We start from the raw sequence: 27,078 nt of genomic DNA on the forward strand, positions 1-27,078 counted from the left end.
AATGATCCCTGTAAAAAGGCAACAAGTTCTAATTTTAGATCAGTTGCAACATTTGATTGACTAATAGCGGATTGAGGTTGTGTGTGGGTCATATTGGAGGAATTGTTTGTGGTGTTTTCATTGAGTGATTGCTTCAAGTTTATCAATAATTATTTATTATTACTTGATAAGCATAGCAAGTTTCTGAGTAAAAGACAAGTCTAATTAAGGCACCAAATCCGGCAGATTCGCATAACCCAGTACGAAAGATCAAGTTTGATGTAGAGGTTGCTTATTTTCAGAAGAAAAGTCTCAGCTTCACTGATTTGACCGTTGATTCAACTCCCCTGGCAGTAGATAATATTCAAAACGTTAAATTACAAAACTTGGAAGTGAACAAAGGCTGTCTTGGTTTTTTATAATGTTAAATCTGCTTTGGTATTCTTTCTAGTTTTAAAATGTTTAAGCCAATCGAGTTCTATATATATAAACATAAAAGGTTTGAGTTTGGTTCCAATTAGATTCCGTGTAGCTTTCACCACCCATCAGATCAGAGAGTCTCTGAAGTAAACTAGCTTTAAAAATGGACAAGACACGCAACAAAACACAAAGCGCCAAAAATAAAGGAAAAAGACTTTTTGTCGCAATCTCTTACTATTCACGCGATGACCTCGTTTTTGATCATCCTATCCCTTTCTATAGTACTTAATTCTATATGTCCCAAACGATTCCACTTTTCTCACCATCTCAATCTCCCAGAAGAAAAAAAAAAATGGATTCTTTTTCATATTCATCGATGAAATCCATGGTGATTCAAGCTCGAGGCTCGTTAAACTCGCGTTTGTCTGAGTTTGAGCCTCTGCTTCTGCTCTTGGCTCCGCTTCTCACTCTTTTTCTCGCTCAGATCATCGGATCTGTCTTTGGCGTTGTTCACGATAAAGGATTGAAAGCGTGTCTTGTTGGGTTTATCATGGGATTCCTCAAGTAAGAATCTTTTTAGGAATTCAGATATATTTACTTTCTTCGAATTCCAAATCTCTTTTCTCTTTTTAATTGGTGAGACTAATAATGATTTTTTTGTGGTATAATGAAACAGAATGATTCCTGGAGTTCAGAATTACATAGATGCTGAGAAACAGAAGGTTAGTTTGTGTTTTGAGTCTTCAAATTGTTCCTGTAATGGCCATGTTTTGCATCTTCTTCTTGTGGTATTTAAGTGGCAACAATCCAAAATGCTCGACTAGCCTATTTAATGCTCTTCTCTTGCATTTGGTACTATTTTAAAAGTCTTTAGTTTTTTTTTTCTATGTTCTATATGGTTTCATCACTAAGTAAGGATTTAAGTATTATCTGGATGGAAAATGTCATAGACCCATGGCTATTTGTAGCATTGAAACATGATTTTGATGTTCATTGAATAATAGTATAGAGAAATGGGTCTCCCATTACCTGATTTGAAGTTTTCCCTACAAGTCCTCAGAATAGAAAACTAGCTTCTTTCTTAAGGGGCATATGTTTGTTTATTGGTTAGAGAGACTTCAATGTTTGCTACATCCCATTGTGTCTTTATATATATATATATAAAATGTGGGAACAGCATCTGTAGTTAGTTGATGATTGTTTTTGTCTAATTCATAGGTTGTTGATCAATTACAATCTGGTAGCAGCTCCAAGAAAAAGAATCGGGCTGAAGTATTGCCTGTAAAAGGTCTAGGAGTTGAAGTTCTTGAGAAAATGGAGATTGAAAAGAGGAATGACGCTATTTGGCAAGGAAAATGCTCTGGCACTGTGTATGTCTGTGGTAGTTGATGCTTTTTTTTTTTTAAAGTAGTCCTCCGATTTTTCTTTTTTATGATTTTGGATGAGATTTTGTTTAACTTCTGCCACCTTTTTTCTAACAGATACATAGGTGGAGGCGAGTCTGAAGGACATTTTGCATTGATAAATCAAGCATGTTCAATGTAAGGTTATAGCAAGATTCTAGTTTCTATCTTCATGGAATATGATTTCTCCTTTTGTGTTCTTCTTGGGTCTGAGAGTGGCTATTTCTTTTTTTTTGTGTTCAAAATATCACTCTCAAGTTAAATATGTGTATGTGTGGATAATGCTTTCCAGGTTTGCGCATACCAATCCTTTGCATATTGATGTATTCCAGAGTGTGGTGCGGTTTGAGTCAGAAGTAGTCGCAATGACTGCTGCGTTACTAGGCAGTAAAGAAACAGTTTCAGGAGGACAAATATGCGGAAACATGACATCTGGAGGAACAGAAAGTATTGTGTTAGCAGTAAAGTCATCTCGTGACTATATGAAGTACAAGAAGGGAATCACACGGCCAGAAATGTATGTTTCATCCCTTGCTTTACATTGATCAATTATGTACTTTAAACTGAACTGATGGAACAATATTCCATATGTGAGTGTAGGATTATACCTGAATCGGGTCATTCGGCTTATGATAAGGCGGCCCAGTACTTTAACATCAAGTTGTGGCGAGTTCCAGTAGACAAAGAATTCAGAGCTGATGTGAAGGCAATAAGGCGGCATATTAACAGAAACACCATCATGGTAATGTTTAGAGGTGCCAGTTATATTATGTTTTATAAATTTTCCCTATACAGATTCTATGGTTTGATGTTTATGGTCTCTTGTATATATCCAGTCCTTGGCGTTCTATATTTCCATCGTTGAAAGATTATGTTTGTTATGGTAATACAGCTTTAAAGTTAAGGGTGTGCTTTGTTTTTGTCATCATCTTTAAACCATATTGTTACAGATTGTTGGGTCAGCACCAGGATTCCCTCATGGCATAATCGATCCTATTGAGGTAAACTGCTTTTCCCTCTCATATAGTTTTAAAGACATATATGTTCTTCTTTCTATATGCAATGAATGTATAGGACATAATCCTTTTGTCCTTTCATTACAGGAGCTTGGTCAACTGGCTCTTAGCTATGGAATATGCTTTCATGTTGACCTTTGTCTTGGTGGTTTTGTGTTACCTTTCGCTCGGAAACTTGGGTATGTATAACTTGGTGGTTTTTTTTCTTTCTAGCAGCTTATCAAAGGCCTGCCTTTTTCCTACAAAAATTATGCAAATAGTATCTACTTTATAGGTTTAGGACTTAAGAAGCTAAGTTCATAACTTAGAGCTAGAGGAATGATAAGTTAATTGATGGTATGTGTATGTCTGTTCTATTGCCACTTCTCTTAGTTTCAGTCAGACCATGTGATCTCAGGTTTACATTAATTACATTGCCTGTTTAGATTAATAAGATCACAGAGAGTGATTTCTCACTTTTTCCAGGTACCAGATCCCAGCTTTTGATTTTTCTGTACAAGGAGTTACTTCAATTTCGGTGGACGTGCATAAATATGGTTTAGCTCCTAAAGGAACTAGTACAGTTCTCTACAGAAATCATGAGATCAGAAAGGTAAGTCCCTGTTATTTTTCCCCTCTTATCAATTTCAGCTCCTGACTTCTGATTCTGGCATGTTTGTTGTGTTGCAATTAATCTGGAAAAACATACTCACAATATCACTTACTTTTGTTTCCCTGAAATCATTCACACTGTCACATTCCTCTTATCAACGTTTACATATTCTATTCAGTGCTGTGCAGAGTATACTGCTGTGTATATACTGATTCATGTATTTACACATATGATCTTAATCTGACATTTGAAAATTTGTTGCCTGCAAAATATCTGCTCCTGCACCTACAAAACAGCACCAATTTGTTGCTGGTAAGTGTGTTTTTACTACTTCCATCCTTAAGAAAACAGGGAAATAAAGAAACAAGAAGACATGATTTCATGAAAATCCTAACTATTTGAAACTGTGTTATGCAGTAACTGAATGGTCAGGAGGTCTATACGTGTCTCCAACTATAGCTGGGAGTAGGCCTGGTTCTCTGGTTGCTGGTGCTTGGGCTGCAATGATGTCTCTCGGCGAGGAAGGTTTGACAACAAATACCTCACTATGGTCCTGTTCGTTTCATAATCGCAAGCGGCTGCGATTGCGACTGCGACTGCGATTGCGATTATAAATCGCGGGATGTTGTTCGTTTCATAATCGCGCGACTAGTCGCAGCGACTAATCGCAATTAAAACAGTCGCATCGCTGTTTTATCCTGCGATCAAAATTTTTAATCGCAGGACCTTGCGATTGATCGCAGCGACTAGTCGCAGGACCCTGCGATTACGAAACGAACAATTTTCAGTCGCAGTCACAATCGCAGGCTCCTGCGACTGCCAAACGAACAGCACCATAATCTAAACCTTCTGGTTATTTAAAGATTTATATGGTTGATTCTGTATGCTTCTGTTGTTCCACAGGCTATCTACAAAACACTAGCAAGATAATGGAAGCATCAAAGAGACTAGAAGAAGGGTTTGTATTACTTTTTGAATCTTTTTCCCTTCTCCAACCGTTTCGATTCTCTCTATAGCTTGAGTGCTTGACCAACTATTGTAATCTGCAGAGTAAGAGAAATCCATGAACTGTTCGTCATTGGAAAGCCAGATATGACAATTGTGGCGTTTGGTTCTAAGGCATTAGATATCTTTGAAGTTAATGACATCATGTCTTCAAAAGGTTGGCATTTGAACGCACTACAGAGACCCAACAGGTAATCTTAAAGACCAAAACACTGCCGTTTCTACTATTTTAAGACCACTTTCTCTTCACTGTTCTGAAACTTTGTCCATGTCTGTGTCCTGGATCAGCATTCATATTTGTATAACTCTTCAGCACGTCCCTGTAGTCGATGACTTCCTCCGGGATCTGCGTGAAGCTGTAGAAACTGTAAGTCCATAGATAACAGTCTTTTGATTGCTATTTTTATTTTTCTTCAATTGATCTCTTACCATAGATAACAGATTTTTGATTGCTATTTTCATTTTTCCTCAATTGATCTCTCATTGGTATACATATTTATTAGGTGAAAGCAAACCCGGGACCGATCACTGGAGGCTTGGCCCCAATATATGGAGCTGCAGGGAAGATGCCGGACCGAGGTATGGTGAATGAGCTTCTGGTTAGTTTCATGGACAGTCAATATTAAGCTTTTTTAGAAAGGTCAAACCATCATCGAATGGGTGAACTGATTTCACATTTTCTTTAAGTCCTAAGAGCAAAACTTTGTACATCCCACAACCACATTGTTCCATTTTCGCCCTACTAATGAAATCTTATCACTATCTCGATAGTAAGCAACTTAGTTTGTTACATTACAAATTTGGAAGAAAACAAAGACGATCAATCAGACTTGTGGTCAGAAGATTTTGATCTAGGAACTTGAACTGGCCTGTCTTCTTGGCTTTTGGCCAACATCTCGTCTCTTTCTCTGAAGTAATGGTCGAAGGCACGAGGCAGGAACCTAGGGATCAAGAAACAGAGTAGATTCACTCCAAAGTAGCCCAAGTTCGCTACTGCTAAATAGCGTCCAAACCAGAACCATGCAACCGCCTGCAAAACGATTCCACGTGATTTAGCATTATCTAGGCTATAAAAAGACTTGTATTTGAGTAAAGACGGGAAGTTGCCATTACATTGGGTGTAGCATTCATTGGTAAAGACTTGTTGAGCCAGACATCTTTTGACCAATCAATGATGACAAAGATTCTCCAGACGGTGTAGAGCAGAGGGACAAGAGCTCTTACGGGTGGCGAGAACAGAGAAAGGCCACTTATTACATTCTCTGTAAGGATTTGACAAGACAGTAGAAACAAATGCGGTGTCGCTGATCTTACCGCATGATCATCTCCTCTTGCAAAACCACCTAATACGTAAGCTAAAGGCAAGAACAGACCAATCGTTGTCCCCGAAACCACGTACATCCTTTCATTATCCCAAAAATTTACAAAAGAAAAAATCATTATCTTGATCAAGAAAGCAGAAACAAGAAACAGAGACATTTGTTTTTTCTTATGATGGATTTGGAACCTGAAGAGTTTGCTGCCGTGGAAGACTTCACGGGGAGCGGTTGAAACACCGTGAGAAGGGAAAGCTAAACGCGAGAGTGCAATTATATAGACAGACGCAAACGCTGGAAAGAGCATGTCAAGTATCGGTACGAGGCCGCTCGCTGAGAAGACAAGTATGAACGCCACTAGCTGTAGCTCTATTACCCTCAGAGACCCCATCAAACCGCCACCTCCTGCCGCCGTCATCCCCGACCACCGTCCCTTCTCACCGGAAGATGAAGACGTTTTGTCCACGTCGGTTCTTGGACCTACCGCTAGAGATACGCCTGACATGATTCTATTCTTTTAGTGATATGATGATGATGATGATTCAAACGGTGGATAAGAATGAAGTTGACAGTGCAGAAGCTGCAGGAGTAGAATTTATGAAGAGAGGGGGATCTCTTGTTGACGTAGTTCCACGTAAAAACTTGGTTGATATACACGTGTCAAAGTGAAGACGTGAGTGTTCATTGCCTAAGTCTCAACGTGTCATGTCCTAATGTTGCAATGTTCAATTGTTAAATGAATACTCAAATCTGTTTTTAATGTTTGTTAAGAGTGACTAAGGTTTTATGCTTATCTCCATTTTTTTTATATAACCCTGTTTAGTTTAACCGGCATGTTAGATTTCGATTTGATACCTCTGTTTCTTTTGAATGAGTTTTTTTTTTAGTTTGCTTGTCTATCAAGTTCTTGTATAATGCTAAACAAATTGATTAAAAAAACCTGAAATGTATTAAGCTTAAGTTTGAAAAGTAATTTTAAATGTTTTTAAAGGGGGTGGTATTGGTTTGTGACTTATATAGAGTTTTAATGACTTCAAATGTAATGTAGAATCCTTTGTTATTCATTCAAAATTTTATTAAACTCTTTTTAAATTTGAAGTTATTGGTTATTGATTTGTAAAAAGTCATTTAAAATCTTCATAAATATGGAGTTATTGGATTGAGACTCTTACTAAGTCATTAAAAGTTTTGTGTTATTGAAATTAAACAAAAGAATCTCTGAATTAAAATTTTATGTTATTGGTTTATGATTTTAAAAACTTTCCTTTACAAAATAAAGCCATAAAAAGTATTTTAAGGAAAATCTATATGACCAACCCACTCTCTACTTGGATTCTTCTCAATCCCCACCGCCACCACCACCACAACCACCACCACCACCACCACCATCATCATGACTGTCACAACCACCACCACCACCATCATCATGACTGCGACGACCACCACCATCACCATCATCATGACTGCGACGACTACCACCATCACCATCATCATGACTGCGACGACTACCACCATCACCATGACTGCCACAACCACCACCACCTAGATAGTAATATGTCACGTGGGAAGAGTCACCTTCTTTGCGTTTATATGCTCCCATGCTCTTTCCCTTCTTACTATTAGGATAGATGAGCCTATAAAGGTTACTATTCGGATAGATGAGCCTATAAAGGCGGGACTCATCGTGTTTTGCTCCAGCATCCCTATACATCTCCATCAACACCTTGTTCGCCGAGTCTTTCGACTTTGTATCAACTACAAGTTCTGTTCTACGTAGCATCTCTACCGTTTTTTCACTTGAACCACCATTTAAATAAGCCTTTGCGATGCTTATTCCCGTTTGCCACGCCAATGAGAATGATGGGTCTTCGACTTCTATGCCCATCAGAAACTTATCCATAGCCTCCACGTCTGGTACACTTGCGTACGCTGTCAAAACGTTATTGACAGTGAGATCCTTGTCATGTTCTACTCCATTCTCCTTCATCTGCCTCAGGATCTCGTCGATCATGTGACTTTCTCCAAGAAGAGAGTAAAGAGAAAACATTTTGTAGTAAGGGTAAGGTTTCAATAGCATGTTTTGCTCTCTCATCTTCTGGTAAGTGGCTTCCGCCTCGTGCCGTGTTTTCTTGGATTTTGTGTACAAGCTTAAAAGAGTGATGTAGACTGAGTCGTCCCTCATGTTTTCAGGAATGTTTATGAAAAACTTCTCTGCCTCTCTCAACCCTGAATGGATCTCAACAAGATAAAGCCGCGATGCAAAATCTTTAGAGCTTAGATCAAAAATACCTCGACTAGTTACCCACTCTGAGACCTAATACATCACCAAGAACAATGAGATATATAGAAAGTCCAAATTTATGAGATAACCGAAATCGAAGTATTGGAAAACGAGAAGAGAAAGAAACTGAGACCTGGAGGGCGTGGTTGAATCGCTGAGACTCGCAGAGAGCATCTATGAGGCCTCTTAGATCATTAGGGTTTATGTCTTTCCCTTGTTTCAGCCATTTGTCCAGCAAAGGTGTAACCTTCAACCATCTACGTTCACTCCCCATGACCCAACTATGTAAAGTGTCATTCTTCTCCGACGTCGTTAGGGTTCTGGCGAATCGAATCCACGGTGTTCTCCTCGAGAAGAATTCTTTTACTGCGTATCCTCCAAGGCGTTGCATCGTGCTCTCAATTCTCAAGAATAATTAAGTCGGTAAATCTTTAAATAAATAGAATATGAGCGAAGGTGCCTTTTTTAATTAATCCATTAATTCTAAAATCTGAACTAGAAAATAAAATATATTGATTTCTATATATTGTATATTTCTCAACTTTGTTCCTTAAAAATCTGAAAAAAAAAAAAAGAGTTCAAGATAATCTCAATGACTTGCAAAACTTTTTCTCTTTAGTAAGTTATGGAGAGAGGGTATTGATCGGGAACCATAACCGGAGGCTCAAGTAACAACAGATAAGTGTTAATTTAAATTAATTTAAACATCTTAAAATAATCTAAACATTACAATTCCAATAAGAAAAGTATATACCGTGTGTGCTAATTTCTTTTTCCAAGATCTAAACCTTAATTAATATCTCTTCATGGAATCTATGATGAGATTCTTATAGGAGGATTCACGACTTGAATTTGTGGGATATTGAAAACGTAAAAGTACCTCGAGACTATGATCACGTACGTAGTCATGCGGCTTTTTTTTTCTCTCAGCAAGGGCTTGACCCATTGATAGCCGAAGTTGTGATAGGGAGAAATAGGCAGAGGATATGGTCGGAGGATCTCACTCATGGCAATTTATTGGTTGTGTGTGAGTAGACTGGAGCTAACGAGTCTAGGCTAAACTCAGGTAATTGTCTCTTAATTACTTTAATTGAATTATTTTATAATAAATCGATTATTTATTTAAATTATAAAAAATAAAATAATAACCAATAATATAAAGCCAGCTGTAGTTATTTGATTAGCTACCATTCCTTAAAGCACTTAGTTTATTTACATTATTAATTATTTTTTTATTTTTATTTCTTTAAACTTCACATTAAAAACTTCCGTTGGAGATGGTCTTAGCGGTGCTCATATACAAGCAAACGCTCATCGTGATGACCAGACAGGGGTTTTGATGAAGATTTTTGCAAAATAAATTAATACAAATGATTTTGTACTATTCTCGTTCATCCTTCTCATCATTCCACTTCTGATTGTTTATACGGTGCTCCGAACAACATATGTTTTGAATTGTAAACCATCTTTGTAATTGGTCATAACGCTTATATGGGTACCTTAAGTCAATCTCAGTGTAAATAATCAACTTCTGAACAAGATCGGGTATAATAATATATGGTTGAGGTGATTTATTAATGGACCTAGTGCAGTCAATTTGACATTATCAATTGTACGTTTAGTTATGTCTTTTTCAGATATCAATTCAATTTATACTTCTCCAAAGTTTTCTATGGCTATGCTTGCTTTGTGCATTATTGAAACTTATGAAATTTTATAAAATGTCTTCTACTTCGAGAGCTTGTTTATGTTTGACGTCTACGTCTTATTATATTATTATAATTTATATAAGTTTTCTAATGTGCATTAACTATTTTTCTGTTTTACCTTTGAATAGTAGAACTTATATTTTTTAATTAGTCAATATGTTGAAATAATCCAGTAAAACTATTTTTTTTTACCAAAACTCGACATTAAAAATACAAAAACACCGGTGAGACTATTCTCTTTTATATGTATTAACTACATAAAAATCAAGAAATTCGATCAAACAGAAAATAATATAATTTAATCTAATAAGAATTCAGTTACTATTATAAAATTGGTTCTATGAAATTTCAGTAATATTTTTAAATTATTTAATTGTTCTAAGCTAATGACAATTATAATGGACAGTTAGTAAATAGAGAACTAGTTGTCATCAATAAATTTAGCCAACAACTTCATAAATTTGGTAATAAAAAAAAAAAAAAAGATTGTCCCGGCCCGCAACTATGATTATTGGGGGGATTTTAAATTTTAATCTTAGGAATAGTTTATTATTAGATTTGAAAAAGTGAAAGTTAAGAGTTGTATTTTGTTTTTAATTTTGGGGTGTGTTTAATGGTAGACTCTTAATCTGGGATTCTTAGGAAAAAAATATTGATTGAAAAATAAAATTAAACTAAAATTTGTAATTTTAGGAAAATTAATAATTGTTAGAAATTATAAATTTTAAAACATACATCAGATACAATTTATAGGATTTTAAGCCAAGAACATGATGTCATTTTCAACAAAAGAAAATATAGGATTGGTAAGAGAACAAGAAATTGTTTTGGGAGAGCAAATATGTTCTTGAAATTTTACATATTATATCACATTCATGGTTTGGACTCGATGGATTCATCTTTCCCATAAGTTGTTTATTAACATAAATGGCCTTTATATATACAAGTGGAACAAACAATAATACAGTTGTCAATAGCTTTGTAGAAAAAGGTAGCAAATATTACAACACATGCTCTGTTAAATACCAACATATTACAACGCAACATCTAGAGCAGATTGCAACAAATTTGTCACCTCTCTTTGAACAAGATCAACTAGATGCCCCTTCAAATAAGATTTACGCTACTTTAATGCATGAATCGAGTGTGTGTTTGGCAACATGAGAGAGATGCAAATATGGAGTTCAAGTTGACTTGAGTACATCCCACTTAGCTCCGATGCATACATTCCACTAGTCTGATGTTCACACATAAAAGTGATAGCAAATCACATAACTACATAGAATTGAGATATTTTAATCGAATTCAGCATATCAAAGACTACAAGATCACATTTAAGCATAGTAGACAAAACCATACCAATAGCCCTACCATGAACTGCAGAAGACTCATATAACTCTGATAAATATACACACAAAAAAGGTTAAATAGAGAACAATGCCACAAACGGACAAAAAAACTCAAACAAACAGACACAACACTTTAACACATTGTGCTCCAAACTCAAACAAACAGACATTGTGCTCCAAACATTTTAACTCAAACAAACAGACATTGTGCTCCAAACATTTTAACTCAAACAAACAGACACAACAATCATATTAATTGGAGTTAACCCTCGGATTATCAGACATGTAATTGGTGTAAACAAACAAACATTTAATTCATGTCATCCAAAGAATCGGATTATCAACTATCTACACAACAATCGAATTTAATTGGTGTAAACCTATTCAAAATCATTCCTAAATATACCAAAAACAAGTGATTAACCCTAGATTTTACCCTAATTTCCCCAAATCAATGAACCCTAATTTGAACCTAAATTCCCCAAATCATTGAATCGAACAGAGAGATTAAATCATCAAATAACATTAAATCGAATATCAAGAGAGAGATTATACTAAATGTGTACTGATTTGAGAAGGATTGACTCCGATTTGTTGAAAAATCGCCAAAGCTCGATATCATCGAGTGAAAGAGAGAGAGACACGAGCAAATGAATCGCGTGTTTCTTTTTTTTTTTGCCCTTTTTTTCCTTCTTCGCCCAATTGGAATAAGACATGTGTAGCCTTAAAATTTTCCCAAGACACTTTTCTTAATAATTTACATAATTAATCATTTAATTTTAATCCATATAATACCTAAGAAATATCTAAGAGCATGCCGATAATCCTGGTCTAGATCAAGAAATGTATAGTTATTATAAAACGGCTAACGTGATACAATCTCATGAAGTCAATAACTTATAAAAACTATTTTTATGAATTTACAGAATATCTGAAAAGTGAAGGACTCAAGAAAATGTAAAATAAAATTACTGTATTTATATGAAAACAAAATACCAATAACGGAAACTTGGCTTCCGACTTTAGATCAATGGTACTGTTTTAGAAACAATGTAAACAGACCACACACTCCCTGCCTAAGCCACAAAAGTTATGCGCACAGAAAGACAAAAGAAACAAAAAAAAAAAAAAAATCTCTTTCGGCGTTATCATGTCATCTTTAAATTTTAACTACACTATTTATATATTTTGTATCTAATTGGATATTTGATTTTCATGAGATTTTGGAGATCATAATATTTGTACGAGGAGAAAGTATAACTGTCTTTAAATATTATACGGATCTCAAAAGTTTGCTCAATAAACGAAAGAAATCAAATATCTGAGAGAGCTAAACCATATATATCTGCGAGAGCTAAACCATATATATATATATTATTTTTTATAAATTCTATCGGCTGATCCGGTGCGCTTCGGTGAAAACGCATCGAAATGTTTCAGAATGGATTACTCCCTCAAGGGCCACCACAATGTTTATCCCGAATTTGGAATGCTTTCCGGCTAATACCAGAGGTAATCAGATCGTCTGCATTTCTGATTACCAGGTAATCCAATTGGGTATTGGCCCAATTGACAGACTTTCCACACAACAATAATTTTTGTTTCCGGAGTGGATCGAAATGGGTTAGTTTCTTCCAACATTTCCCTAATTCTTTTTTACCAGTGGACCACTGCTGTGTGGGCGTATATCTGGTAAGAGAGCTAAACCATACATGGAGGTACCTAATGCCATACAACGTAAGTGACTCAAGAAAGCTTTTTTCGTTTCTAGATATGGATATAGTTGTGTGTACACCTATAGTTTTTAATGGGAAGTAATGGACAGACGACGTACGACGACCCATCCAAAGAAAATATAGCATGCATGGAACATGTGAGATCTGACTTTCGGATGCACTGGTGGTGGAACTGCACTTGCCGACTCACAATAGTTAAGATATATGGTCCCTAAAACTAAAAATAGAAATTTCAACTATCGTCGTGGCCTGAAACTTCTATAATAGTATCTGTACATTTATGATTTAAGATGCATGTCTATATACATGTTTCATCAATAACTATTCTTTTTTTTTTTTTTTTTGTTAAAAGGCATATCAATAACTATTCTTCCCACGAAAAAAATACGAGAGCCCACGTAGAATCTTATATAATAAGACAAGGTTTTTTCTTAACTTTGCCTCACAATGCGACATTTGTCACTCTGTGCTTCTGACATGTGTCGTTTTTATTAATTTCTAATCTAATATTTCAAAATTATTTACTTTTTGATATTGTGGTCTAAGTTATATGTTATATGTATAGTTTGCTTTTTAAAAAGTGTCATTGTTACAAAATATGTTTTCCTAATTTTGGTTTCCAATTAAATTAGAGAAAGCTTGATTGTTTTTCAGTATAATAAATCAGTAGTTCTTATATAAAATTTGGATAAAAAATATTTATAATTTATAAGATAATTGTTTCTATGTAACTATTTAACCAACAAATTTTATTTAATTTTCTATTATCAAACAGTTGAGAAAATAATATAACGAATTTAAATCAAAGAAATAACTATCATATTATTCACAAATCATATATATATATATATAAGGTTTTACTATCTTCTTATTGGTCCACTTGGCATGTAACTTTAAAAAAATATTATATATTTGATTCACACTTTAATATAAAACTGAAAAAAACAAATAAACCACAAAAACATTTAATCATATACATTAAACTCACACTTTAATATAAAAACTGAAATAATATAAATTTACATTAACTATATTTTTCATTCAATTTTTTCAACACACAATCAATTATAATTGACTCCCATAATTGTTTTGTGAAATTGTAACTCCCATCACTTCTCTTCCTATATATACTCATTATCTCATTCTCTCATTATATCATTCTCTCATCTTCTTCTTCATGAAATATGTTTGCTTTGTTTTTTTTTGTTGTATGAGTTTTAAAAAAATATATTATTATATAAAATTTCAACTGTAGAAACTTTTACAGACTGTATGATATATTGATATACATCTTACGTTATTATAATTTTTGTTTTTTTTTGAAAATTCATCTCTATTTTTTTTTTGTAAACTAATTCATCTCTATTTTTTATTTTTTATTATCAACATATAAGTACATTCACTCCCTCTTTTCCATTATATTCATGTATCTTTTCATATTTGTTTTTCTATTTTTTATGTTCTTATATGACAGAAAAATCAATGAAATGATCATTTTAAGAATTTGATATAAATTTCTTTGGAAAGTATGATACAAATCTAACATTGTATCTTATATTAGTTCCAATCATCGTACAACAAGAGAATTAAGTTATAAAGATCCATTTTATTTTTTGGTTATGAAATACCTTATTAAATATTTTATTGTAACATAATTTCCAAATAATATATTCCTACCTCTCTCTCTTATTCAAATAATTCTTAACTCACACTTTAATATAAAAACTGAAATAATAGAAATTTGCATTAAATAATTCTCTTATATTTGAATTAACTAGAATTAGCTCCCACAATTAGTTTCTTTTATTTTGTTACTCTCATCACTTCTTATCTTATAAATATTCATTTTCTCATCTTCTTCATCTTTATCTTAAATCTTATATATTTTTGTTTGTTTTGTTTTATGTTTTTTTTTTCCTTTGTTGTTTGTTATTTGTTGTATGAGTTAAAAATATATATATTTAATAACATTGTAAAAGTTTAATTAAAATTTTCATTTTACACTATATGAATATATGAAATGTTTTTTTTTTTTTAAAGATTCATCTCTATTGTCTGTTTTACATTATCATCTTATAAGTAATGCTTCTTTCATTCTTAGCCACTATATTCATGTATCTTAAATATTTTACTACTTTTATGTTGTTATATGGATTGAGAGTCAATAAAAATATCATTTTAAGAATTTGATCTAAATTTAATTTAGATATTATGGTATATATCTTATCAAGCTTAAATTTTTTATTTTACTTCTAACGCCTTATTATACTTATATTTTCATACTTATGAATCAAGAAAATATGATTTAATACATATGTAATAGCAACTTTGATTGCTATATAAATATAAGTTTCGATTTTAAACATTTATCAAATCATGTTTTCTTTTTTTTTTAATCTCAAATAGGTTTTTTTAATTCATTTCAATATATGTATCATTATATTTAGTTTTTGTGATAAAATAGACTATTATATAAAAAATTATAATATTTAGTTTATTTAAAATTTTCAGTCAAAGTGTTAAAATATATATATATATATATATATATATATATATATATATATATATATATATATATATATATATATAATTGCTTACAAAAAATTGGTCCTTAAAAGTTTTCTTTTAAAGATCATACATTTTAATTTAATTCATTAATTAAACTAAATCCACTAAAATCCTATTTAATTATGATAATTAATAACGTATTAATTACACGATAATATCATACCTCACTCTACCATCTTAGTAACTTAACCTCATTTGCTAGAAATAAATAATAATTTTTATATACATAATAATATAAATACCTACCCAAGTTATTTTTCCTAGAAAGACCGAACATAAAATCGATTTATCATAAGTAGTTCAGTATTGTTGTCATGTACATATAATAGATAAATATCGTCATTCATCTTCTTTGTTAATGTTCACCACTAAAATCCTATTAAATTATGATAAACAATGTATGAGTAACTTAACCTTATTTGTTATAAATAAATAATAACTTTTCTTTTCATAACAATACAAATACCTATCCTAAGTTATATATTCCTGTAGAGACCAAACATAAAATCGATTTGTTATAAACAGTTCAGAATTGTTTTCATGTACATATAATAGATAAATGTAGTTGTTCATCTTCTTTGTTAATTTTGATGTAAACATGCATATTTTAGTTTGGATTCATTTATTTACTTTGTTTTAAAAAAATTAGTAGTACTTTTAAAACTAAACTAATGTTACATTAAAAAGTCTATATATATATATATATATTCTCATCTACCTCATATGTCAGCTTCTTTTACAATCAAATAGAATACACAAATATCAAAGTTCTTCTCCTCATGTAATCTTCTTCTGTTTATTTTGCTTATGATCTCTCTTTTTAGTTTTATATAACTATAGTTTAAATGCTTTTATAATATAAACTGGAAAATCTTCTCTAAATTAGATTTAAAACAATATATCAAATGTTTCAAATGAAATCTTTTAATTTGATATTTTGAAAAGTTTAACTTGATCATTTTTTAAATTCAAATTACTTTTTGGTAATGATAAAATATAAGGTGAGTAACAAATGCTCATATTTAAAGTCAATTTTGTGTATGTGCTAATTTTTTATTATTTTGTTTAGATCTCATTCAGTTTTATATTTTTCAAATATAATTTTCGTTTATTTTAAATGTTTACAATGTATACAAAATATGTTGTATACTAATTTTGCGATCGCGTTCGATTTTGTTTGTGCGTTAATTATTTTGTTTTAAACATAAAAATTAATATTATTTTGTAATAAACATAGAAATGAATATACACATATTATTTTGCTTTAAAATTATTTTCAAGACATATATTAACACTTATACACTATATATAACTTAAAATAATTTTTAATTAATATTTCATATATAACCCACGCATCGCGTGGGCAACTTTCTAGTAACTTATATAACTAAATTAGTTAAAACCAGAAGCAAGAAAATAAAAATCGTATACACGTTTCCAAGAAATTGTGAAGAATTTTAGTCTTAAGGTAGATTTGCGAAAGATTATTTGATTATTTAATTTCCAAAACATTAATTATATGCAGTTACGAAACGTTGATGTTCGAGGTGGTCACATGCAGGCATGCAGCTGAACCATAATTGAAATGTAAGTTACAAGTTATACAACTTACATTAAATTCGCACTTGTAAACAAAAGATATGTACTCACAAAGAAGGTTCGTTGTAAAAATACTAGTGTCGTGATAAAAAGAAACTCAAAACTATATATTATATGAATTACTGTATAATTAATAAATGTAAACAGTGTCTAAACAGGATAAGACGAACTCGTTACGGTCCACTTACGGCCGGGGTGGATCTGGCTTTTACTGACTTGTCAAAAAAATTAGTTAGAAAGATGGGTGTGATATTAAATGAGCGCGATCGAGGGAAGTGAACTTAATTTGTTTATATTTCCATATGCATGTTCCCCTTATGTTCCCACATGCCCAAACACCCTAAACCCTCCCTCTCTGCTCTCATCTACGCTCTCTTAAGTACCTCCTCTGTTTCTAGTCACTTTGTTCAGTGACAATGGATAACATAGAACCACCCTCTAATGGAAATATCCATGCTGAGATAGAAACAAAGTTGGAGGAGAAGAAGAAAATGAAGAAGGAATCAGTTTCGTTGTTGGGTTTGTTCGGTGCAGCTGATAATGTTGATTGCTTCTTGATGTTCCTAGGCGGTTTAGGCACTTGTATTCATGGTGGTACGCTTCCGCTTTTCTTCGTGTTCTTCGGTGGAATGCTAGATTCTCTTGGAAATCTTTCTACAGATCCTAAAGCCATATCTTCCCACGTTTCACAGGTTTCTTCATAAAAGGCTATATATAATAATAATCTTTCTTTCTCTTCCTCTTGGTTTTTTTGTTACATATATAAGTTCCTAACACTTTTTTTCTTTTCTTTCTAGAATGCTTTGTACTTGGTCTACCTAGGATTTGTCAATTTGGTATCAGCCTGGATCGGTACGTGTCTAGCTAGCTACGTTGATCTGTTTTTGTAGTGGTATTAAAAAACGCTTTTTCATGTGTTTAAGCTGAATATGGTTGATTGGCAGGTGTCGCTTGTTGGATGCAAACAGGGGAAAGACAAGCAGCAAGATTGCGTATAAATTATCTCAAATCAATCTTAGCAAAAGATATTACTTTCTTTGATACAGAAACTAGAGATTCAAACTTCATTTTCCACATATCAAGCGATGCAATCTTGGTTCAAGATGCAATTGGCGACAAGGTAACCTTTTCTAATTAATTATAAGGACGAAACCAAAGAAACTTGTAATGGGATGATATTAATATTCTTGCTTTGTTTCAGACCGGTCATGTTTTGCGGTACTTATGTCAGTTCACTGTGGGATTTGTCATTGGTTTTTTGTCGGTATGGCAACTAACGTTGCTCACGTTAGGAGTGGTTCCACTGATAGCAGTTGCAGGAGGAGGCTATGCTATAGTCATGTCTACAATCTCAGAGAAGAGTGAAGCTGCTTATGCTGATGCAGGCAAAGTCGCAGAAGAGGTTTGTTTTATAAACTAATTTATGTGTACGTGAGAAAAAAAAATCACAGAGAGAAAAAAATGATATTTTGAAAAGAGGACAATAATGTAGAAACTAGAAAAAGATTTGAAACTCTTGATTATCATGTTGTTTTTTATTAATCCTTGATACAAGGATTTATATAACACCCAGATCTTAGAGTTTACAACAATGTTAGGGCTTATAATAACCGACATAAACAAAGTCCAACCGTTTTAAACAAATATGGAAACTTCGGAACCGACTTGTCTGACATGAACTGGTCGGTCCGGTCCATACACCAATATGATAACATTTTCAGTTTTTCACAAAATATTTTTGCAAAACCTATAGGCAAAACGCCAAACTAACAACATAATTTTGTATGACACATGCTAAAATAATGGGAAATAAAAGCAAATAAAAAAAAAATTTCAGGACTTATATATATATATATATATATATATGGGTGTGTGTGTTTTTATTCAATTCTTAACACAATTTCGCCGGATTATCAGGTCATGTCACAGGTAAGAACAGTGTATGCATTTGTAAGAGAAGAGAAAGCTATAGAATCTTACTCAAACTCGCTCAAGAAAGCTTTAAAACTCAGTAAAAAGAGCGGTCTTGCTAAAGGTTTAGGAGTTGGATTAACATATAGCCTTTTGTTCGGTGCTTGGGCATTGCTTTTTTGGTATGCAAGTCTTCTTGTACGCCACGGCAAAACCAACGGAGCAAAAGCCTTTACAACGATCCTCAATGTCATTTATAGTGGTTTGTAAGTCCCAACGCATCCGATACATTTTCTTGATATATCATCAAAATGCATCATACAAATCATTATACTAATTTTGCAGCGCCTTAGGTCAAGCGGTGCCTAGCTTGTCTGCAATTTCCAAAGGCAGAGTTGCTGCTGCAAATATCTTTAGCATGATAGGAAACAACAATCTTGAAAATCCTGCGAGATTAGACAATGGAACAATATTGGAAAATGTAGCTGGGAAGATTGAGTTTCATCGAGTATCTTTCGCATACCCTTCTAGACCAAACATGGTTTTTGATAATCTTAGTTTCACAATACATTCAGGCAAGACTTTTGCATTTGTCGGTCCAAGTGGTTCAGGGAAAAGCACAATCATATCAATGGTGCAGCGTTTCTATGAACCTAACTCAGGGGAGATTCTCTTGGATGGAAAAGACATCAAGTGCCTGAAGCTTAAATGGTTGAGAGAACATATGGGATTAGTGAGTCAAGAACCGGCTTTATTCGCCACAACCATAGCTTCAAACATTCTTCTTGGTAAAGAAAATGCAAGTATGGTTCAAATCATAGAAGCTGCTAAAGCAGCTAATGCAGATTCTTTCATTAAATCTTTACCCGATGGTTACAGTACTCAGGTAAATTAAATTATCTGAATTTTCATACTCATATCTTTTCATATTTCCACTTTATTATAAGTCAAACCATTCATATAGGTTGGAGAAGGAGGAACTCAGCTCTCAGGAGGACAGAAACAGAGGATTGCTATTGCTCGAGCGGTTCTAAGAAATCCAAAGATATTACTTTTAGATGAAGCAACAAGCGCTCTTGATACCGAATCAGAGAAGATTGTTCAACAAGCACTTGACAGTGTCATGGAGAAAAGAACAACAATCGTAGTTGCGCATAGATTATCCACCATTCGAAATGTTGACAAGATTATTGTACTTAGAAATGGCCAAGTTATGGAAACCGGAAGCCACTTAGAACTTATATCAAGAGGAGGAGATTATGCGACTCTTGTGAAATGTCAAGACACAGAACCTCAAGAAAACTTGAGATCAGTCATGTCTGAATCTTGTAGATCTCAACCTGGATCTTCTAGCTCAAGAAGAGTTTGTAGCTCAAGAAAGAGTACTTCTAGCTTCAGGGAAGACCACGAGAAGTCTGAAAAATATTCAAATGGCGGAGATCTAAGCTCATCCTCGATGATATGGGAACTTATGAAGATGAATGCTCCAGAATGGCCTTATGCATTACTTGGCTCAATTGGTGCAGTTCTTGCTGGATCACTACCAGCATTGTTCTCCATGGGGATTGCTTATGTGTTAACCACGTTTTATTCACCTTTTCCTAGTCTGATCAAGCGTGAAGTTGAAAAGGTAATTATTATCTTCGTTGGAACTGCAATAGTAACAACTCCTATATATCTTCTCCAACATTACTTCTATACACTTATGGGAGAGCGTCTTACTTCTCGGGTTCGCTTATCCTTATTCTCAGGTAAACAAAAACATTTTAAACATCTTAGGTTTTAGATCGATTTGAATATGAGTGTTTATATATATATTTTTTACAACAAAATTTCAGCCATACTTGTGAATGAGATTGGTTGGTTTGATCTGGATGAGAACAACACTGGTTCACTCACTTCAATCTTATCTGCTGATGCAACCTTGGTGAGGAGTGCAGTAGCGGATCGCCTCTCGACAATAGTCCAAAACATATCTCTTACAGTCACAGCCTTAGCACTTGCCTTTTTCTACAGTTGGCGTGTTGCAGCCGTAGTAACTGCTTGTTTTCCTCTTCTCATTGCCGCTTCACTTACCGAGGTAACTCAAAACCAAAGATCCTCTCTCATCCATACATATTCTGAATCTTGAAACTGAATAAGCTTGAATTTTCTTATTGCACAGCAATTGTTTCTAAAAGGCTTCGGAGGAGATTACACAAGGGCTTACTCTAGAGCTACTTCATTGGCCCGTGAAGCAATCGTGAATATAAGAACTGTCGCTGCGTTTGGTGCTGAAAACCAAATCTCAGAACAGTTTGCTTGTGAGTTAAGCATTCCCACCAAGAATGCCTTGCTCAAAGGTCATATCTCTGGATTTGGATACGGTTTATCTCAGTGTCTCGCGTATTGTTCCTACTCACTTGGTCTCTGGTACATCTCTGTTTTGATGAAGCGGAAGGAGACAAACTTTGAGGATAGTATCAAATCTTTCATGGTATTGCTCGTCACAGCTTACTCGGTAGCAGAAACGCTTGCGTTAACCCCAGATATCGTGAAGGGCACTCAAGCACTCGGTTCTGTTTTTAGGGTACTACATAGAGAGAGTGAAATACATCCGGACCAACCTGACTCAAGATTAGTCACTCAGATAAAAGGAGATATAGAGTTTAGAAACGTGAGCTTTGCGTATCCCACGAGACCTGAAATCGCCATTTTCAAAAATCTAAATCTCAGGGTTTCACCCGGGAAAAGTCTTGCGGTCGTGGGACCTAGTGGTTCAGGAAAGAGCACGGTGATCGGACTGATCATGAGATTCTACGATACGAGCAACGGAAAACTCTGTATCGATGGGCATGATATAAAAACCCTAAACCTACGTAGCTTGCGCATGAAGCTAGCGTTAGTCCAGCAAGAACCGGCTCTATTTTCAACAACCATATACGAAAACATCAAGTACGGGAACGAGAACGCGTCTGAGGCAGAGATCATTCAAGCCGCTAAAGCAGCGCATGCGCACGAATTCATAATTAAGATGGAAGAAGGGTACAAGACGCACGTAGGAGATAAGGGAGTGCAGCTATCAGGTGGTCAAAAACAGAGAGTGGCTATCGCGAGGGCAGTTCTAAAGGATCCTTCAGTGCTTCTCCTTGATGAGGCAACGAGTGCTTTGGACACAAGCTCGGAGAAACTGGTTCAAGAGGCACTTGACAAGCTGATGAAGGGACGAACCACGGTGTTAGTGGCTCACAGGCTTTCGACCATAAGAAAAGCAGACATGATTGCTGTGTTACATAAGGGAAGAGTTGTGGAGAAGGGAAGTCATATAGAGCTTGTTTCCAAATCTGATGGATTTTATAAGCAATTCACGAGTCTTCAAGATGTGGTGTGACTCATCGTCGTTGAAGTTTCATTTTGCCTTTTTTTTTTAATTCAAATTTATACAAAAAGTTATTCAAACATATTAATCTCGTAATACTTTGTATATGTATAAGTTTAAACAATAAGTTATATCAACAAGCTATATCATTCATATCTCTGAAAGTTATTATTTTTCTTTTGTATTGTAATTGATTTAACTATAGGATTTAACCATAGGATGAATCATACACAATGTTCAGATATGCACAGTGTGGTCTCTTAGAAATTGCGTACTAGATTTTACAATGGGATACACAAATATCATATATAGTCGTGAATTCAGAATACATATATATATATACATCTTCACCCCATATAAACATGTTTTTATCAACAAACAGAATAATATAATTAGCGATATTCATTACAAAGTTGATATAGTGATCACAACAACAACTTCCATTACGAGCGTGAGTTCCGACAGACAGGGCAGGAACCATGAATCTTGAGCCACACATCGATACATTCTACATGGAAACAGTGATCACATTCTGGTATCCACCTTACGGTCTCTTTGCTAGCATATTCCGATAAACAAATGGGACAGATGATACCATTAGTACCTGGGAGCCTTCTACTTTCTCCCAACTCCACTTTCTTGTATGATTCTATTGTAGACTGGTCAAGACCTCTAGTGACCACAACCTCTCTTGGTTGTGGAGTTATGGTTCTGTCTGCGATAGCTGCATTTAGTCTTCTCTGAGTGACAAACCTCTCAGATCGGTATATACGGATACCAATACAAGTAGCAAAGAGAGTGAAACCTCCGATTGTGCAGAAAATTATAATTAGTACTCGTAATCTAGTGCTTAAATGACCTGCCAAATAACGTAACAAGAGTGTGTTATAGAGTTTTAGTTATAAATTAGGAATTTAGTGACCAAAATTTGTAGCTTAGAAGTTTGTGTTTGTCCATGTTATTGAAAAAAAAATTATTTGATACAATTATAGTTACATGTTTGTCTATTTTCATAATTTTCAGTATAAAAAATGTAGTTATCAAATTGATATTAAATCTAATTATGTTTGATACAATTTTCTGATTCTGAATTCTGTTTTTGTTAGAGTCTACTCTTGAATTTTAAAATAAACAAAGATGGTTCAACTTTGTAGTATATCAAAATAAATCCATTTTGTTGGAATAATTTCTGTTTTCGAAATAGTTTTGTATTGGATCTCTTTAAGTTCATTAAGACTCTTAAGATCACGTAGTTCCCTGACCCTGCCAACAGAAATTTTATTTGAAGTATTCTAGCATGTGGAATAAGATGTTGGGAATATTTCCATATATTGAATTTGAAACAACCAAATAAATAAATTAATTAATTATTCAATAGTCAATTCACCATTGCCAAATTTAATTCCTACTAGGATTTCTAAATAATTTTTATACGACTAGATTGGAAGTTTTCAACCAAAATTTCTTTAGCCTTAACAAAACTGAAATTTTCTCCGATTACAAGGAAAAAATTAAGAAAAAAGAGAAAACAACCGAGATCGTACCGGATTTATCAGCGAAACATTTGACTTCAAGGGATGCCTTGTTCTTGAAACCACATCTCAACAATTGCTTTTCACAACCCTTGCAATTCGGCGAGCTCCATTCTAGCTCAAGGTTTACATAGTTGATCACACCAGCGAATCTCTCTTTAAATATCACGTCTTTAAATACCATGCTAACCGGAACAGCTAGTCTCTTCACGACCTGGCAAGAAGGCAGCATCGAATTTGCTAAAGACAAGTTAGACGTGGCGAAGAAGGAGGTCGTAGAATTGCTTAAGCAACGTATAGGCGGATACCAGGACGGGATCACGAGCTCATTAGGACATTTCAAGAACGTGTAGTAGACGCTGAAGCCATTAGAGAATGGAGATCCTGAAGTGTTTAAGGTTAAAAGCCGTTTAACCAAGCAGTCTCCAGGGTCGCTGAGAAAAATCTGCTGCTTTGAGTAGTTGATATCTTCGACAAGAAATGTCCCGGACATGGGAAGCTCTAGGACTGTCTTATTGAGGTTGTTGAAAGGAGATTGAATCCTGCATGGCCGCAGAAGGGAAAACGAATGGAGACTCCAAATCGTTCACATCTATTAAAATATGAATCCATATAGGATGAAGGACATTTTTGAGGGTTCGAGGCGTGTCGGAGAGGGAAGAGGAAGAGGAAGAATAAAGGGAAAAGTTGTTTTGTGAGAGTCATCATAATGTTGGTCTGGTACTAATGGAACTGTTAAACGATTTCTTTTTAAAAGGAGCAACGATTTCTTATAATCACTAATTAGAGGAATGTTAGATAATTGAATATGTCTTTTTAGAAGAATAGTCAAATGAAGTATAGAGATGCATGTTATAAGGTAAGCGATTAACCAACGGAAAAGTAATATGTACGTGAGAAAAAGATATAACGAAAGGAATGTGATAAAAAGATATAACCAGAATATTATAAAAAAATATCTTTAAAATACGAGTGATAAGAAAAACGCTTAATAGAGTGTTAAACTCCCAAATTTTGTTTATAAACTATTTTCTTCCTGCCTAAATTACCAATCAGGAAACAATATTTTAATAAGAGTTTGATTGAAAAAAAAAACGATTAAAAACAAAAAGACATAGTAAAAATATAACATATTAACACTAATGAAAAGACCCAATCCTAAAATTCATCTTTCTAGAATTGATTAATGAGAAAACACAAGTATAAAAATCTTTTAAAAGTGTGACTAGTAAGATGATTCATTTTTCAAGGACAAGCAAAGGAGGGATTGAATCACGACTCACGAGTGTGAATAATTCTCTTTTATTCTATTAAATATTGAGAAATATTATAGAAAAAGATTTGAAAATCTTTTGCATAATTAAAAATCTGTAACTTATCCCTTTAATTTAATTCAGTTTGATTCTATTAACTTCTTAGATTCAATATATACCCCTTTTAGAGACTTTCTATTTTCGTTTTTAAGTGTTTCTATAAATTTAATGTAATTTACTTACTTCATAAAATAAATATAAATTATTTCCTTATTTATATTTACCATTAAATATAATTATCTTGTTTATTGCTGATGTGGTATGTAATCATTTAATTCATTTGGAGCAAATATACTTGGTTTCATTCATTCAAATAAACACCAAGTACATTACAAGGAGAACATAGGATCCAAATATCTAAAAAAGGTATGTAATCATATATATAATCAATGTTTAAATGGTAAATATTTTTTTTATTGTGTCATAGAGATATTTGATTGGGTTGTCAACTTTGGTCTTTTAGTGTGAACACGTGGCGAAAATTTTGGACTATATATTGAACACTTGGTCTTTCTCCTCATAGGTTTCTCCACCTACTCTTCAAAATCTCTCTACACTAGACCAACCAAAGATGGTGATCAGTTCGGAGACCCAACTTCCCCTTTCGCTCCCGATCATCAACTTCTCCAGTCCAGATCTCAAACCCGAAAACCCCGAATGGGACTTGGTGAGATCCCAAGTCCGAAAAGCCTTAGAAGAGTACGGGTGTTTCGAGGCCTTGTTCGATGGACCATTCATGGAGCTACGGAAGGCTGTGTTGTCCGAAGTCTCCAAGGAGGTTTTCGATATGCCATTGGAGACCAAACAGGGTACAAAGACGGACATACATTACGAAGGGTACTTGACGATTCCGAGAGTCCCCTCACAAGAAGGCATGGGCTTTTATGGTGTAGATGATCCTAATGTTGTTAATGACTTGATTCACAAGCTTTGGCCTCAAGGCAACTCCTTGGTCAGGTACCCTTGTTATATTACTTGGAAGAAACTTACTTTTGGCAATGAATGTTTGTTTGTAGGCTTTTACAGATATATAAATATGCTTTTGGTTTTCTTTTTCTTTATTTAAAAATGTGAATGGTAATTTCTTTTGTATTTGGTTTTAAAATTTTTAATATTATTTTTAGCTTTAGTTTTGTGTTTAAGTTTCTAGAATAAAACAAAGCTCTTATAATAATAACATACAAACAAATATATATTTAATTTTCCTCTTTGCATGAATGACACCTAGGATCGAATTTTAATATTTTCATCATCTAAAATGATCTCTGCTCTACATATATATATTTCAGCGGGAATATTCAGTCGTTTGCGGAGATGTTGATAGAGTTAAGCTTGAAGGTGAGGACAATGATTCTGGAGAGCTTCGGACTGGAGAAACACATGGAGGAGCATCTTAACTCAGCGATTAAGCACTTTCAGATACTTAAATACAAAGGACTTGCCGATGATAATACAGAGAATGAGCTAGGTTTTTACCCTCACATCGATAGGCATTTCCTCACAATACTCAGCCAGAACAATGACGTAGATGGCTTGGAGATCAAAACCAAAGACGGCGAAGAATGGATCAAAGTTCAGCCATCTCAAGGCTCTTCTTTCATTGTTATGGCCGGAGCTTCTCTTCATGTAATGAATTAAAGCTTCCTTGACTCTCAAGTTTCATTCTTTTTGATATATATGAATGTCCTTTTAATTAATACGTACGTACGGTGTGTTGTAGGTACTGTTGAATGGTGCGGTGTTTCCTCCGCTTCACCGTGTGGTTATAACGGGAAAGGAAGATCGGTATGTGGCTGGACTGTTCACGATTCCTAAAGAAGGAGTGATCATAAATGCGCCTGAGGAGATTATAGATGATGAACATCCTCGTCTCTATAAGCCTTTTGATTTTTGGGGTTTCTTGAAGTTCAGCAACTTACCTAATGCCCGCAAAGACATTTCTGATCTCACCGATTACTGTGCCCTTTAAGCTAATAATAAGACTAATGTAT

The 27,078-nt window shown here is 34.1% G+C and overlaps 6 protein-coding genes and 2 long non-coding RNA genes across 9 annotated transcripts; 5 read left to right on the forward strand and 3 right to left on the reverse strand.

Moving 5' to 3' along the window:
• Positions 1 to 679: 679 nt before the first annotated feature.
• On the forward strand, positions 680 to 5,189 carry LOC17898342 (sphingosine-1-phosphate lyase). Its single transcript, XM_006304802.2, has 15 exons — positions 680 to 963; positions 1,076 to 1,121; positions 1,618 to 1,769; positions 1,881 to 1,940; positions 2,095 to 2,319; positions 2,403 to 2,544; positions 2,753 to 2,803; positions 2,906 to 2,997; positions 3,284 to 3,410; positions 3,707 to 3,722; positions 3,828 to 3,935; positions 4,314 to 4,368; positions 4,460 to 4,606; positions 4,704 to 4,782; positions 4,919 to 5,189. The coding sequence occupies exons 1-15, from the start codon at positions 695 to 697 to the stop codon at positions 5,039 to 5,041; spliced, it is 1,692 nt and encodes a 563-aa protein (XP_006304864.2). The 5' UTR covers positions 680 to 694; the 3' UTR covers positions 5,042 to 5,189.
• LOC17898517 lies at positions 5,073 to 6,459 on the reverse strand. The gene is made up of 3 exons (XM_006304504.2): positions 5,923 to 6,459; positions 5,529 to 5,817; positions 5,073 to 5,445 (listed from the first exon to the last, which is right to left on the reverse strand). Exons 1-3 carry the CDS (start codon positions 6,234 to 6,236, stop codon positions 5,236 to 5,238), a joined length of 813 nt encoding a protein of 270 aa, XP_006304566.1. The 5' UTR covers positions 6,237 to 6,459; the 3' UTR covers positions 5,073 to 5,235.
• Positions 6,460 to 7,389: 930 nt separating this feature from the next.
• LOC111828608 lies at positions 7,390 to 8,049 on the forward strand. The gene is given in 2 exon segments (XM_023776960.1): positions 7,390 to 7,645; positions 7,922 to 8,049. Coding segments are annotated over 2 exon segments (384 nt in total).
• Positions 8,050 to 8,361: 312 nt separating this feature from the next.
• On the forward strand, positions 8,362 to 9,570 carry LOC111828609. The gene is made up of 3 exons (XR_002832420.1): positions 8,362 to 8,435; positions 8,632 to 9,078; positions 9,290 to 9,570. It is a non-coding gene; the product is annotated as an uncharacterized LOC111828609 (long non-coding RNA).
• Positions 9,571 to 10,632: 1,062 nt separating this feature from the next.
• Positions 10,633 to 11,709, reverse strand: LOC111828606. 2 transcript variants are annotated; one of them, XR_002832418.1, is made up of 2 exons: positions 11,626 to 11,709; positions 10,633 to 10,958 (listed from the first exon to the last, which is right to left on the reverse strand). It is a non-coding gene; the product is annotated as an uncharacterized LOC111828606 (long non-coding RNA). The 2 variants fall into 2 exon arrangements; XR_002832417.1 differs by lacking the exon at positions 11,626 to 11,709 and adding an exon at positions 11,081 to 11,618.
• A 5,680-nt stretch (positions 11,710 to 17,389) lies between these two features.
• LOC17900533 (ABC transporter B family member 14) lies at positions 17,390 to 22,400 on the forward strand. The gene is made up of 9 exons (XM_006306541.2): positions 17,390 to 17,665; positions 17,771 to 17,825; positions 17,918 to 18,093; positions 18,175 to 18,375; positions 18,891 to 19,150; positions 19,230 to 19,770; positions 19,849 to 20,635; positions 20,723 to 20,964; positions 21,049 to 22,400. Exons 1-9 carry the CDS (start codon positions 17,390 to 17,392, stop codon positions 22,252 to 22,254), a joined length of 3,744 nt encoding a protein of 1,247 aa, XP_006306603.1. The 3' UTR covers positions 22,255 to 22,400.
• Positions 22,401 to 22,685: 285 nt separating this feature from the next.
• Positions 22,686 to 24,479, reverse strand: LOC17898173 (RING-H2 finger protein ATL20). Its single transcript, XM_023777300.1, is given in 3 exon segments — positions 22,686 to 23,101; positions 23,787 to 24,302; positions 24,305 to 24,479. Coding segments are annotated over 3 exon segments (1,107 nt in total).
• A 1,126-nt stretch (positions 24,480 to 25,605) lies between these two features.
• Positions 25,606 to 27,056, forward strand: LOC17896757 (probable 2-oxoglutarate-dependent dioxygenase AOP1). Its single transcript, XM_006305838.2, has 3 exons — positions 25,606 to 26,044; positions 26,377 to 26,713; positions 26,808 to 27,056. The coding sequence occupies exons 1-3, from the start codon at positions 25,659 to 25,661 to the stop codon at positions 27,054 to 27,056; spliced, it is 972 nt and encodes a 323-aa protein (XP_006305900.1). The 5' UTR covers positions 25,606 to 25,658.
• Positions 27,057 to 27,078: the final 22 nt, after the last annotated feature.

This window comes from Capsella rubella, unplaced genomic scaffold (genome assembly GCF_000375325.1).
Source record: "Capsella rubella cultivar Monte Gargano unplaced genomic scaffold, Caprub1_0 scaffold_1, whole genome shotgun sequence".
Taxonomy (NCBI): domain Eukaryota; kingdom Viridiplantae; phylum Streptophyta; class Magnoliopsida; order Brassicales; family Brassicaceae; genus Capsella; species Capsella rubella.

Excerpts from the sequence above, each read along its gene's own strand:
- LOC17898342 (XM_006304802.2), top strand. The coding sequence starts at position 695 with ATGTCCCAAACGATTCCACTTTTCTCACCATCTCAATCTCCCAGAAGA. Across the intron at positions 1,770-1,880 it reads GGAAAATGCTCTGGCACTGT|ATACATAGGTGGAGGCGAGT; the intron begins GTATGTCTGTGG and ends TTTTTCTAACAG. Across the intron at positions 1,941-2,094 it reads ATAAATCAAGCATGTTCAAT|GTTTGCGCATACCAATCCTT; the intron begins GTAAGGTTATAG and ends AATGCTTTCCAG.
- LOC17898517 (XM_006304504.2), bottom strand. The coding sequence starts at position 6,236 with ATGTCAGGCGTATCTCTAGCGGTAGGTCCAAGAACCGACGTGGACAAA. Across the intron at positions 5,818-5,922 it reads CACGGCAGCAAACTCTTCAG|GATGTACGTGGTTTCGGGGA; the intron begins GTTCCAAATCCA and ends GGATAATGAAAG. Across the intron at positions 5,446-5,528 it reads CAATGAATGCTACACCCAAT|GCGGTTGCATGGTTCTGGTT; the intron begins GTAATGGCAACT and ends ATCGTTTTGCAG.
- LOC17900533 (XM_006306541.2), top strand. The coding sequence starts at position 17,390 with ATGGATAACATAGAACCACCCTCTAATGGAAATATCCATGCTGAGATA. Across the intron at positions 17,666-17,770 it reads TATCTTCCCACGTTTCACAG|AATGCTTTGTACTTGGTCTA; the intron begins GTTTCTTCATAA and ends TTTTCTTTCTAG. Across the intron at positions 19,151-19,229 it reads AATGTCATTTATAGTGGTTT|CGCCTTAGGTCAAGCGGTGC; the intron begins GTAAGTCCCAAC and ends CTAATTTTGCAG.
- LOC17896757 (XM_006305838.2), top strand. The coding sequence starts at position 25,659 with ATGGTGATCAGTTCGGAGACCCAACTTCCCCTTTCGCTCCCGATCATC. Across the intron at positions 26,045-26,376 it reads CAAGGCAACTCCTTGGTCAG|CGGGAATATTCAGTCGTTTG; the intron begins GTACCCTTGTTA and ends TATATATTTCAG. Across the intron at positions 26,714-26,807 it reads TGGCCGGAGCTTCTCTTCAT|GTACTGTTGAATGGTGCGGT; the intron begins GTAATGAATTAA and ends GGTGTGTTGTAG.